At 40.2% G+C, this 12420-nt stretch overlaps 2 protein-coding genes across 2 annotated transcripts; one reads left to right on the top strand and one right to left on the bottom strand.

The window, feature by feature from the left end:
* Nucleotides 1-782: 782 nt before the first annotated feature.
* On the top strand, nucleotides 783-4486 carry LOC126608978 (uncharacterized). Its single transcript, XM_050276999.1, has 2 exons — nucleotides 783-1462; nucleotides 4070-4486. The coding sequence occupies exons 1-2, from the start codon at nucleotides 1221-1223 to the stop codon at nucleotides 4125-4127; spliced, it is 300 nt and encodes a 99-aa protein (XP_050132956.1). The 5' UTR covers nucleotides 783-1220; the 3' UTR covers nucleotides 4128-4486.
* Nucleotides 4487-4956: 470 nt separating this feature from the next.
* LOC126608977 (uncharacterized) lies at nucleotides 4957-6374 on the bottom strand. The gene is made up of 3 exons (XM_050276998.1): nucleotides 6112-6374; nucleotides 5896-5984; nucleotides 4957-5795 (listed from the first exon to the last, which is right to left on the bottom strand). Exons 1-3 carry the CDS (start codon nucleotides 6193-6195, stop codon nucleotides 5141-5143), a joined length of 828 nt encoding a protein of 275 aa, XP_050132955.1. The 5' UTR covers nucleotides 6196-6374; the 3' UTR covers nucleotides 4957-5140.
* Between the last annotated feature and the right edge of the window lie 6046 nt (nucleotides 6375-12420).

Genomic DNA, 12420 nt, shown 5'->3' with positions numbered 1-12420 from the left:
ATTGTAAAACGGAAGTGACACGTGGCGTGTCGGGATTGGTTGAAAATCTTAGCGGAAATCTATTCACAAAATAGTACGTTCAGATAATGACATGTGGCGTGACGAGATTGGTTAAAAATCCTATCCGAAATTAAAACTATTTTATTTTTTTATTCTTTTAGACAAAATTTAAAAATATCTTAAATGGGCTGGGTGCCAGCGCATTTTGTAGGGATGGAGATCGTTTGTGCCAGCGCATACTAGGTGCCAGCGCATTTTTTTAGGGGTGGAGATGCCTTGGCCTATTACTGTTCACTGGAGTATGTTACTGTTAATTTGAGTGGATAAATGCGCTGGGTGCTGGCGCAAAGTCCTTAGGGGTGGAATTGCTCTTATGGATGCAGAAAACTTTCTTGGGAAAGGTCCCCGCATATGCGCACGACCGTACCTCGAAGCATTAGTCCTGGGTTTTCCTGGGGACACCTTGGGAAACCTAAAAATGATTGAACTGCTTTGTTTCTGTGAGTCTTTCTGATCTTAAAAAAAATTAGATTACTTTAACAAAGTTCCCAGCTAGTTAATTTAAAAATAAATAATAAAAAAAATTCTGGTATTATTCTTCAGTAGTTGGTTCAGAGGGGAAGAGATCTTCTCCGAATATATTTTCACCGGATCAAATGATTTAGATATTTAAAATTTCATTTAATGATAAAAAATTATTATAACTTTTAAAAACTTAAAACAATTGAGCCGTTGGATGATATTTTAAAGGCATAAATCTGTTGGTCCCCTGAACTTTGGTGATTCTCGGTTCAGAGTATTCATTATTAGACCACGTTTTCCTATTCCTGCAAGAGGATCTAATAAGAAAAAGAAACTGTACATTTTCCGTCACTTTCTCTGGAAAATGTCAGGATTTTCCCAGTGAAATATTTTCCTAGTTTTTAATAATTGCCAGGCATTCCTTCTTCTCTCTTTCGATTTCGTCGCCTTTTCGATTTCATCCCATTGCTGTTCGAAGCCCTGCGTCGAGGATGGGCGTTGACTTTTCGCGGAAATGGCGATTCACGTCCGCTACGACCTGCAAGATTTGAACTTCAGGGGTTAGTTTTGCGAATTTATCCAAACCAGGGATTTGTATCAACTGGGTGTTTGATAAATTTCAGAAATTGGAAGGGTTTCTGGTTGAATTTGGATTGTTTTGGGGTGCGATTTTGTTGGGTCGGGCTGTGAATTTGTTGATGGATACGGATGCTAAGGATGCCAGTACTGCTAATGGGTGTAAAACTGAGACGAAGTCGGATACCGGAGACTCTCAGAAAGTTGAGGAAAATGTTAATGGAGATGAAGACAGTGAGTCTAATTCTTTGTTGCCTCCTCGGAGAGGGGGCATGTCGAGGAAAACGAATAAGACTCGGCGAAAAGTGCAGTGGAATGATAGGAATGGGAATAAGCTTGTTGAGGTCCTGGAATTCGAACCAAGGTAATGCATTTGCTGAATTCTATCTCCTTACATGTGCATTCCTTTGATCAAATTGTTGCAATTTCTTTTTTTTTTTTTTGGTGATCTGGTTGTTGGAATTTTGATTGACTGTTGGCCAATATCTTTGTCTCTTAATTTCACTTCGCTGTTATACTCTTCGTATTGACTTTGATTCTGGCGTCACTGAAGCTCAAGCGAAAATTTTATAGGACGGCAATAAGGCCAGCGATGTTGTATGACACAGAATGTTGGGCGGTGAAGCATCAACACGTACACAAAATGGGTGTAGCGGAGATAAGGATGCTTCATGGGATGTGTGGGCACACGAGGAAGGATAAGATTGTGAATGAGGATATCCGAGGTAAAGTAAGAGTAGCCGAAGTTGAAGGAAAGATGAGAGAAAATCGGTTACGGTGGTTTGGACATGTGCAAAGAAGGCCTACTGACGCTCCGGTTCGAAGATGTGACTACGGAACAGAGGTTCGGGGCCGAAAGGGTAGAGGAAGACCTAGGAAAACTTTGGAAGAGACCCTAAGAAAAGACTTAGAGTACTTGGATCTAACAGAGGACATGACACAAAACCGAGGGCAATGGCATTCTAGGATTCATATAACCGACCCCACTTAGTAGGAAAAGGCTTTGTTGTTGTTGTTGTTGTTGTGGTTTCTTATTTAATTGTCCCTTCCGTCCGTGATGACACTTTCCAATTCTGCTATCCAACATTATCTATTTACAGGGGCCGGCTTTCTAGTTTACTTTTTGTAATTACCGTTACCAGCCAGCTGCACTTCTTTGCGGTTTGGGTTTCTCCGTTGTCCCTATAGGCATCTGCCCTCGTCCAAGCCTGCAGCCACCCGTTTTGTTTATAATGTTGTAGTCCTTCTTAGCTTGGTTGCCTGACAGCATCGGTTACATGGTTTTTCGAAAAAAGATATTTGGCATCATTTTGGATAGACTACAGAAGTGAATTTAGCATGTGATTCTACTAATTAGTTAATTACTTGACTTGTATTGCCACACAAGTGAGTTGAAGTGATTATCAACTCTTCCTACCCTTGTAAGCTATTTGATTTTGAGGCATGAGACTTTAAGAGTCGAAAAATTCAGGTTCCATTCTACTACACTGAACGAGTGTTTATTGTTATATCGTTATAGTAGGTTTGGTTAGTTGAATATTTGAGGTTTTGTTTAATTTTCTGTAAATGAGCTCTGGAAAAGTTTCCATTATATCCATCTTTGTCAAGTCACAATCTTCGTTCAGTTTTTGTTTGGGAGCTGTTATTGGCACTCCAAAATAGACATCGTGCACTCCTCAATATGAAATGTTAAAGGAGGAATGATTATAAGATTACTATTTTGGAGTGCTAATACAATTCCCTTTTTCTTTTAAGAAATAGTTATCAATGCCAAAGGTTAGACCTCCCATGAATACCATATAATATCAAAACCTTGTAATTCACCCTTTCAGTGTCAATTCAGTTAGGTGAATAGATCTCCTTTCATCTCATCGAGAATCTTACCTTCATAATATAAGGCACCTGCTCTGATCCTCTCTGCCTAGATTTCTTGTTGTGAAGTTAAGTTAATACAAAACAAGGCATTTGATGAATTGTTTTTCTTTGTTTTATGTGTGTGTGTATAGTATATGAATAATATTGCCAAACATGGCCAGGCAGATGAAATGCCTAAGCCAAGTTTGCATGGGCTACAAATTCCTGATGATCTGGGTCATTTTTTACAATGTTTTCTGGTCCATGATTCTAGAGCAATGTTTTGCGGTCGTTAAATAACGGGAAATTATGTTGGAGGCATTTGGTCTCTGCCTCTGTTAAGTTAGACTTATTAAATTTAATAAATTATAGGCATTTTAGTGGTCTTTATCACGAGCGGGGTTGACTAATATGACTATTAGCACATTATCTAATCTTGACTATGAAATGTGATACTTTAGTAGATGACATCCATATTTGTGTGGATATGCAGGTGTGCGTGAGTAAATGCTTGAATGTGCTCTTGACGTCAAGTTCTTTTTGACTTTATCGTGATATATTGACTTTTTTTCTTTTGCCCTAAATGATTGTAAAGTCGATTAATCGTTACTTCACAACTTTTTGGCCTGTTATGGAACTGCTGAGAATGGGTACCTTCATGTTTCTGGTCTGTTATGAACATGGTAACCTTCATTTTCGTGCTATCGATACTGAAATATCCTTTTATCTAGCGCACAATTGTCTGCATAAACATAATGACTCTCTGCAATTCACATAGGAAGTAACTTCTCACCGGTGTCTTAGTATGTGAGTGTGTGTGCATGCACGTCTGCACTCAAGGAATTGGAAAAACAAATTATCACAAAGTGTTGTTTTAGCACATCTTTTATTGATTGCTCAAATGAAAATATGTACACTCTGCTTTGCTACATTTTGCTAGATTGAAGTAAGAAGTCTCTCATGGCGTACCTATGTGCTTGTAATCCAGTTAAAGTTGGAAAAAAAATTACTAATGGAGTATTAACTATTTATGATGGTATTTGCACCCGTATGAAATAACTGTTACATTTATTTTCGACTTACTAGTTTCTGACCCTGTATCATTGTTCATGTGCAGCGATGTTAGTGATTCTGATGATGACGATGCAGATTCTTGCATATGTACTATCATGTAGATGTCATTCGGTACACCATTTATCAGGATACGTTTGCTGGGTAATTTTACTGCCTCTGTTATAGCACAGTGTGTCAAGGATGGACCAAAGGTCCTGAGACCAAAGCATAGTACCATTTTTGGGTTAGGTTTCCATGACTGCCGTTATAACCAGATGCAAACTGAGTGGACCATCTTCCGGGGATGAAAGCAGACACAGATGACGGCAATTTGGCTTCCACATTATGTAATATATCAAACACAGTCGAGAATTATTTTGTTTTACGATATACATAATTTGTACTTTGTATGTAATTAGAATCACAGCATACTTTGATAACCATATCATGTTAAATAAACGTGCTTCGATTCTGTTTGTTCCTTCTGTTCTCTATTCCTTGAGCACTTGACAGAAAGGAGAAAAGACATCATCCATCCTGCATCCTTGCATTATTTGGTCGAGTGAATTTTAAAACTCATCCCACCAACTTGGCCCACCCAGCTTCTGTCTTGCAACCGGTTGTATATTCTCTTATGTCTCTCTCCACATGACATAGAGAGAGAGAGAGAGATACACAAGGGGGGTGCAAGAACGGAGCTACGTACAAGGTTCCCCGGACATTTTGGGGTGAGAAAAAGTTTATCCCTACTATTCTGCTTATTTTAAGTTTTGTTTAGTGTGGTGGCACTAACTCACGTACGTTACTAAGATACTCCAAATGTAAGGTTCAAAATTAGGTAGCCCACCCCCTCGAAAATTCCTGACTCCGCCGTTGAATGGAAGATTTGCTAAGACCATTGTTCAGTAATCTGGACACAAACAACCAATCCCCCCAATACGAGCACAAATCTATCAGACATCCTCTTTTACAAGAATCAAGACACTCAGAAACAAATGCACAAACACATCCTCTTTTACAAGTATCAAATTATCTTTTTTGCCATGAATGAAATGTAATCTGTCCAATGTACTAATTTCCAGTTACAGAAACTGTGCAACTATTGATGATCAAGATTCAATCCGGTCTCCTCCGACTAATTACTACTTTGCGAATTTAACCAACTCGAAAGACTGGCATGAACTGGGATTTGTTGCAGTAGAGGTTTCGTGAACCGGTTAACATTCGACCTGCTGCTATAAGGCATCTGGGGTGGTTGAAATATTGCAATATTCTCCTTTTGGTGCTTTTGTGGTGCTGCTGTTTTCGCTTTCGCTGCTTTCCACTGTATGAGATTCTCTACTGGACTCAGTACAGAATGCACATACTTATAATCTCTAGCATTTGGATACTCCGATTCTCCATTTCTAGAGGCAGAACATAGTTCCTCCGAAAACCCTTCTCGGCTTGTTCGTTGTTCATCGATATCACTCTCTTCATCATCATCATAGTAGTCATCCTCATCATCAACGTCAATATCATTGTCATCTGAATCGCCTTCCTCTTCTTCGTAGCTGTCCCGTACATTTTGGTACCTGTAGTTTGAGGGAAACAGTCCCAATCTCAATGTAGTTGAATCCCTTTTAGGTGCTGAAGTGGAAAGGCTTTTGACATTCTTTTCTTCCAAGTCTTCCTCCTCATAGCTCTCCAAGGAACGGTAATCGGTCGAAATAGGCTCATAGGTCTGCACATTCGGATTGAAGCTAACTTTCTTTCGGGTTTTCAACCTTGTCTGCTCCTTTGCCTTGTCTCTGAAACAACAAAATATTCAACGAAAATGAATGCCGGTAAAATAATCGTTCCAAAGATCAAATCTCAATACAAAGTCGGAGATTAAAAGCAAGAACTGACCTGCATAGTTCAGATTTCGAACATTCTTTTGCACCATCAATACCAATAATTGTGACAGATGAATCGAGTGGTACATAACTCACACGTCTCTACAGCAACATCATAAAATATAAAATAAAACATCCCGACTTTGGGCTAATATTGTGACACCAACACATCAAAACACAAAAACTGAAACTTGAAAGCACGGATTGAGGTTAAGATAAAGAAATGTACATGGTCACCACCGGCGGCTTTAGTAGCCGGTTTTCGCCGCTTTTTCTTCTTAGAGAAACCGAAACAGGCAAGAAAACACCCCATAGTAGAAGTCCCCTAGCTACCAGCTCCTCATTAGTTTTTGCAGCAGTGAGGAATGTGGTTTGATATAGGCACACAGATAAATGGAAAAGGGGGTTAGGAGGTGACGGTGGACATGGGAAATTTTGAAATCCGTTTGGCTCCAAGTCCAAAGGGTTTTTGAAAATAGTAACGTTGGGGAGTCGAATGATGATGAAAGGGATGTGGTGGGTGCATGAGTTTAATAAAGGAGGGAGGCAGAGACAACAAACAAAGCTTTTTGGTTTATTATTTGTTTGCCTTTTTGCTTCATGGGAATTTATGGAAGGAGTCATGTTTCTTTTGTAATTTGGACAAGGAATCCGTTGTATAGTACAAAATTCGAATATACTTTATTGGAGGTTGATCATTGAGAAATACTAAATTTACTTGACATCTTAAAATGTTTTTCTTCTCGAGACTGCTCGTCTATATACCACCACATGGTAGTATATGGATTATTGAGTCCTGATCAACGAATCATATGACATGTGATCTATGACAAATTATTCGTTCAATCTTATAGTGGGTGGTGTGAATAGTGACAAAACAATTTGTTCAAGCTTTCAAGGCTGGAGTTGATAAAACGGAGAAGCAAAAAAGTGAAATTTGGTTATGGCACAAGACACTAACATAATTTAGATGCCTTAGGAAATTACTTTGGTCCTTATCTGCTCATATTTGTGGAGTTGATTTAAGTGTGATATCGATGTTATTGGAAAGCTTTTAAGGCCGTGTCTCAACCTTAGTAACCACGTTCCCTCCAATATCTTAAACTTTCGATCTCCTATTCAAGTCTCCTCCAACACTTAGAAGTTCACCACGTCTTAATCCTCAAGCACCAAAAACGTAACTTGAACTCACGTGTCGCGAAGTGTATATTTATATAAAATACGTTCATGATCAAACAGAAAATGTTCATGATCAAACCGGGTAGCATTGCTATGATCTAAGACCTCTCAACTTTGCCCATTCCGGGGGAGATTTAGGAGCAGCACCAGCCCATTGGAAATTGGGAAGTTATTGCCCAAAATTTTTAAAAATCCTACTCCAACCCAGCCCTGAAACTAAGGGCTGGTTTGGTATTGCTGTGCTTTGAAAAAAAGCTGCTGTGAGAATAAGCGGTTGTACTGTGAGAATAAGCGGCTGTGAAATAAAGCCAATAGAGTGTTTGGTAAACTTTTTTGTGAAAGTGCTTTTAGAAAAAAAAGCAGGATGATAGTTTGTCTTTTCATTAAAGGAGCACTGTAGCTCCGTGTGCTTTGAAAAAACTGGCTTTTTTTCAAAGCAGCAAATAGCAGCTTCAGCTTTTCCTTTGATTTTCAGCTTATTCTCACAGCAGCTTCCAAAATAAGCCCTTTTTTTTTAGTTTACCAAACACAAAAATGACCCTCAGCTTTTTTTCACAGTGGCTTTTTTTAAAATCACCTCAATCCCAAACGGGGCCTAAGGCAATTGGTGAGCCCAGCTGTGCCGCACTACCCACCCAGCCAATTCATGCCCGACCGTGTACCCTAGTGGATTTGTGTTATGGTGACGTCAGCTGTTAAAGGAAAGAAAATAAGTCAACTATTCATTTAGGGTGATTATAGGATCGTAATGTAATTAGCAAACAATCCAAATGTATTTACCTAGAGTAGCCTTCCCTTTACTGTATAAAGCCATGTATCATTGTATGATTCAAGATCAAGTCAATTACGCAAGAAATTATTCATCTGCAAACTCCATTTCCCTTCCAGTTTTCACATGGCATTAGAACGCCGATCTTGGTGCCTCTAGGAACCCAACCACACCTTCCGCTGCAAACAAAATCAGATGGGTGAAAGTGAGACGAAATTCACAGAGGTGTCAATCGACATCTCAGACCCGTTCACTTTGCACCACTTAAATAATCCGGGACTCATCTTGGTCTAAAAAACCTCTTGACAGACATAATTACGGACAATGGAGCGTGCCATGCACATTGGTCTTAGCGCAAAGAATAAGATCGGGTTGATCGATGGATCCATCACAACCCCAAAACCCACAGAGGCAAAATACGCTACATGGAAGCGATGCAATGACATGGTGTTGCTTTGGATCGTGAATTCAGTCCACTTGGACATTGCTGGCAGCATTCTCTATACCGACACGGCAGTTGGCATTTGGAATGATCTCAAAGACAAGTTTTCACAAGGTAATGACTCTAGGATTTACCTAATTCGACAAGAAATCGTCGAACACCGACAAGGACAACAGTTTGTGTCTGCCTATTACACCAAGATGAAGGCGCTTTGGGATGAACTAGCCTCCTACCATGATCTTCTCACTTGCACCTGTGAAGGACTACAACAACTTGCGGAACGAGAAGAAAAAGAAATAGTCATGCAGTTCCTTATGAGATTGAACGACTCTTACGCCACCATTCGTGGATCGATCTTGATGATGAGCCCTCTTCCTAACACACGTAAGGTCCATGCCTTGGGCCTTCAGCAAGATAGACAAGTCGAAGTAGCCTCTTGGCGTGAAAATTTAAGCAACCATCATGCGATGCAGACAAGCCGTTCCACCACCACTCAGGGAACGACGTCTTCAAAGAAACTGCTCAAGTGCATCTACTGTGACAGAGGACATCTTGTAGGTGATTGTTTTTTCCTGAATGGCTTTCCAGTGGACCACAAATTTCATGGCAAGAATGTGACGCTAAAAGGCAAGAAACCATCAGCTCATAATGCACAGACAAATCCACCTCAGCTGGTCAAAACAATGCTTACTGAAGGACCCACATTCACCACCAAAGAATACAATCAGATCATGGCCATGCTCCGAAAAGGAAACGGTAATACCCAATCGTTCGCCAATGCTACAGGTATAATCACACCAACCTGTAATATTACTCACCATGACTCACATTTAACATTATATTGGATTGTGGATAGTGGATAGTGGAGCGACAGATCATATATCAAAATCATTGCCAACACATAATACATCAGACACACAACATGATTTTGTGGGATTACCAGATGGGAGCCAAACTGAAATCAAATCAATTGGATCTGTCAAATTGTCTTATGATTTGATTCTTGATGGAGTACTTCATGTACCAAAGTTTAAAGTTAATTTGTTATCTGTTAGCAAACTCACTCAAGCATTGAAATGTATCGTAATATTTTTTCCTGATTTTTGAGTTATACAGGACGTGGTTACGAGGAGGATGATTGGCCTCGGCAAGCAATATAATGGGCTATACTACCTCAAGCCAAGCCAAAACCCACACCTATTGCATAGCGTGAACCGTACCTCAAGCTTGTGGCACAACCGCCTAGGACATCCATCCATTGCACCTCTCTAAGCCTTATCCAAAACCATGCCAGAAATAATTTTTGATTCTTTGATTCCAAGCATGTTTGTGATATTTGTCCATTAGCGAAACAAACTTGTTTATTTTTGTCCCCAAGTTCAATAAAATCAATTGCACCTTTTGATTTAATCCATTGTGATATTTGGGGGCCTCATAAAGTTACTTCACATTTTGGGGCACGATATTTTTTAACTATTATGGACGATTTTTCTCGTTTCACATGGATTCATCTTATGTCTTTTAAGTCTGAGACACAATCTTTATTGAAATCATTCTTCTCTTGGGTCAAAACCCAATTTAATTGTACCATTAAGGCCTTACGTGCTGATAATGGGACAAAATTCACCTCCATGCGTTCATTTTTAAATGACTGTGGCATTATTTTTCAACACTCTTGCCCTCACACACCCCAACCAAATGGAGTTATGGAACGCAAACACCGTCACCTCTTGAATGTGGGGCGAGCTCTTCGTTTTCAAGCAAATTTTCCTTTAAAATTTTGGGGAGAAAGTCTTCAAACAGCTTGTTACCTTATAAATCATCTTCCTACCCCCTTGTTGTCGCACCCCTCACCCTATGAAAAATTACATGGCACGCCACCTCATTACTCTCATATTCGAACTTTTAGGTGTCTCTGCTATGCAACCAATCTCACACCCACTCACAAATTTGATTCCCGGGCATAACAATGTGTTTTTATTGGCTATCCACTTGGACAAAAAGGCTATCGGGTTTATGACCTCAATACCAAGAAAATTTTCTCATCTCGGGATGTAATTTTTCATGAGCATGTCTTTCCATTCTCCACCTCACCACCAGAAATTCAAACTGATGAGCCCACTCTGCCACTTCCTCATGATGACATCACCCCACATTTATCACCTCAATCCCAAACTTCCCACGGCCCACCAACCATTACCCCATCACCCGTTGACCTAATCCATCCCATCCATACCATTGAAATCACACCTCATTCCTCTTCACTCCCAGATTTTCCAGCCACCAATCCCATACCTCCACCGACTCCTGACCCTGCTACTAATTCATTCCCCTTATCACACAACCAACCCATACCCTCACAACCTAATGATGCCCTCATCTTTACCACACCAACATCACCGCTCACCGCTCACCCTCCCTAATCCCCAACCCCCACTTCGCTAATCTAGTCGAACCACACGACCTCCCATTCACTTTAAACATTATTAAGCACACCATGCCTCTCTGCTTACTACCGGCAATATCCCTGCCACGTCTGGTACGCGGTACCCCCTTCATCTGTATGTCTCTTACTCTAATTTGTCTTCTGCTTATCAACACTTCGTACACAATATTTCCCATTTGGTGGAACTAGTGTCTTATGAGTAGGTCAGTCAAGACCCGCAGTGGGTTGAAGCTATGCAGGCTGAAATTCATGCTCTTGAAGCCAACAACACTTGGATCATGGTTTCTCTTCCTCCTGGCCATCACCCGATTGGCTATAAATGGATATTCAAAATTAAATATCAAGTTGATGGATCCGTTGAAAGGTACAAAGCCTGCCTCGTCGCTAAAGGATTCACTCAACGTGAAGGCATTGATTATAAAGAAACTTTTGCCCTTATAGCCAAACTCATCACCGTCCATTGTCTCTTAACGGTTGCTGCAGTTCGCCATTGTAGCCTTCACCAAATGGATGTCCAGAACGCCTTTCTTCATGGGGATCTCCATGAGGAGGTCTACAAGCTTCCTCCACCTGGTTATTGTCGACAAGGGGAATGAGTGGTTTGTCGACTCAACAAGTCATTGTATGGACTGAAGCAAACCTCAAGAAGTTGGTTTCACAAGTTCTCATCTGCAATCCAAAACATTGGCTTTCAACAATCACGGGCAAACTATTCATCATTCACTCAGGTCCGTGGAAATTTATTTACAGTGATACTATTATACATTGATGATATGATCATTACAGGGAACAATGAAGAGGCAATCAGTGACCTTAAAAAATTTCTTAGTAATTGTTTTCGGATTAAAGACCTTGGCTCATTGAAATACTTCCTTGGGGTTGAAGTTGCACGATCGAAGGCAGGGATTTCAATATGCTAACAAAAATATACATTGGACATATTGGAAGAGAATGGTTTACTTGGTGTGAAGCCTGCCAAATTTCCTATGGATCCATAACTAAAGTTGAATCCAAACGATGATGACCTTCTCAAGGATCCAACTCGTTATAGCAGGTTAGTTGGGAAATTGATTTACCTTACTATCACAAGATCGGAAATCACGTATTCGGTTAATACCCTTAGTCAATTCATGCAGCACCCAGAAAGCCTTATCTCGATGCCGTCAATAGGTTACTTCAATACTTAAAGGCAGCTCCAGGTCAAGGATTACTCTTTCCATCACATGGCCAATTAAATTTGGTCGGCTATTATGATGCAATTTGGGCTCATTGTCCAACAACATGACGATCCGTCACAGGTTACTGTGTATTCCTTGGACAAGCATTTGTATCATGGAAAAGCAAGAAGTAGGTTGTTTCTAGGTCCTTAGCTGAAGCGGAGTACATGTTCATGGCAGCTGCTACATATGAACTCACTTGGCTAAGGTATTTGTTACATGATTTGAGGGTTAATCATCATGAACCTGCAAAACTATTCTATGACAACCAAGCAGCCTTGTAAATTGCTGCAAATCCAGTATATCATGAACTAACCAAACACATTGAGTTGGATTGTCATACAGTATGTGAAAGAATTCAAAATGGAGAGATCAAAACTGCATATGTGCAAACCGGAGAACAAATTGCCGACATATTCACAAAGCCGACAAGGGAAGCCATCTTTCGAACACATCTTCACAAGTTGGGTGTTATTGACATCCAT

This window comes from Malus sylvestris, chromosome 16, assembly GCF_916048215.2.
Source record: "Malus sylvestris chromosome 16, drMalSylv7.2, whole genome shotgun sequence".
Classification (NCBI taxonomy): domain Eukaryota; kingdom Viridiplantae; phylum Streptophyta; class Magnoliopsida; order Rosales; family Rosaceae; genus Malus; species Malus sylvestris.
Note: the sequence above shows the minus strand (reverse complement) of the source record. Positions and strands in the feature narration are given on the sequence as shown.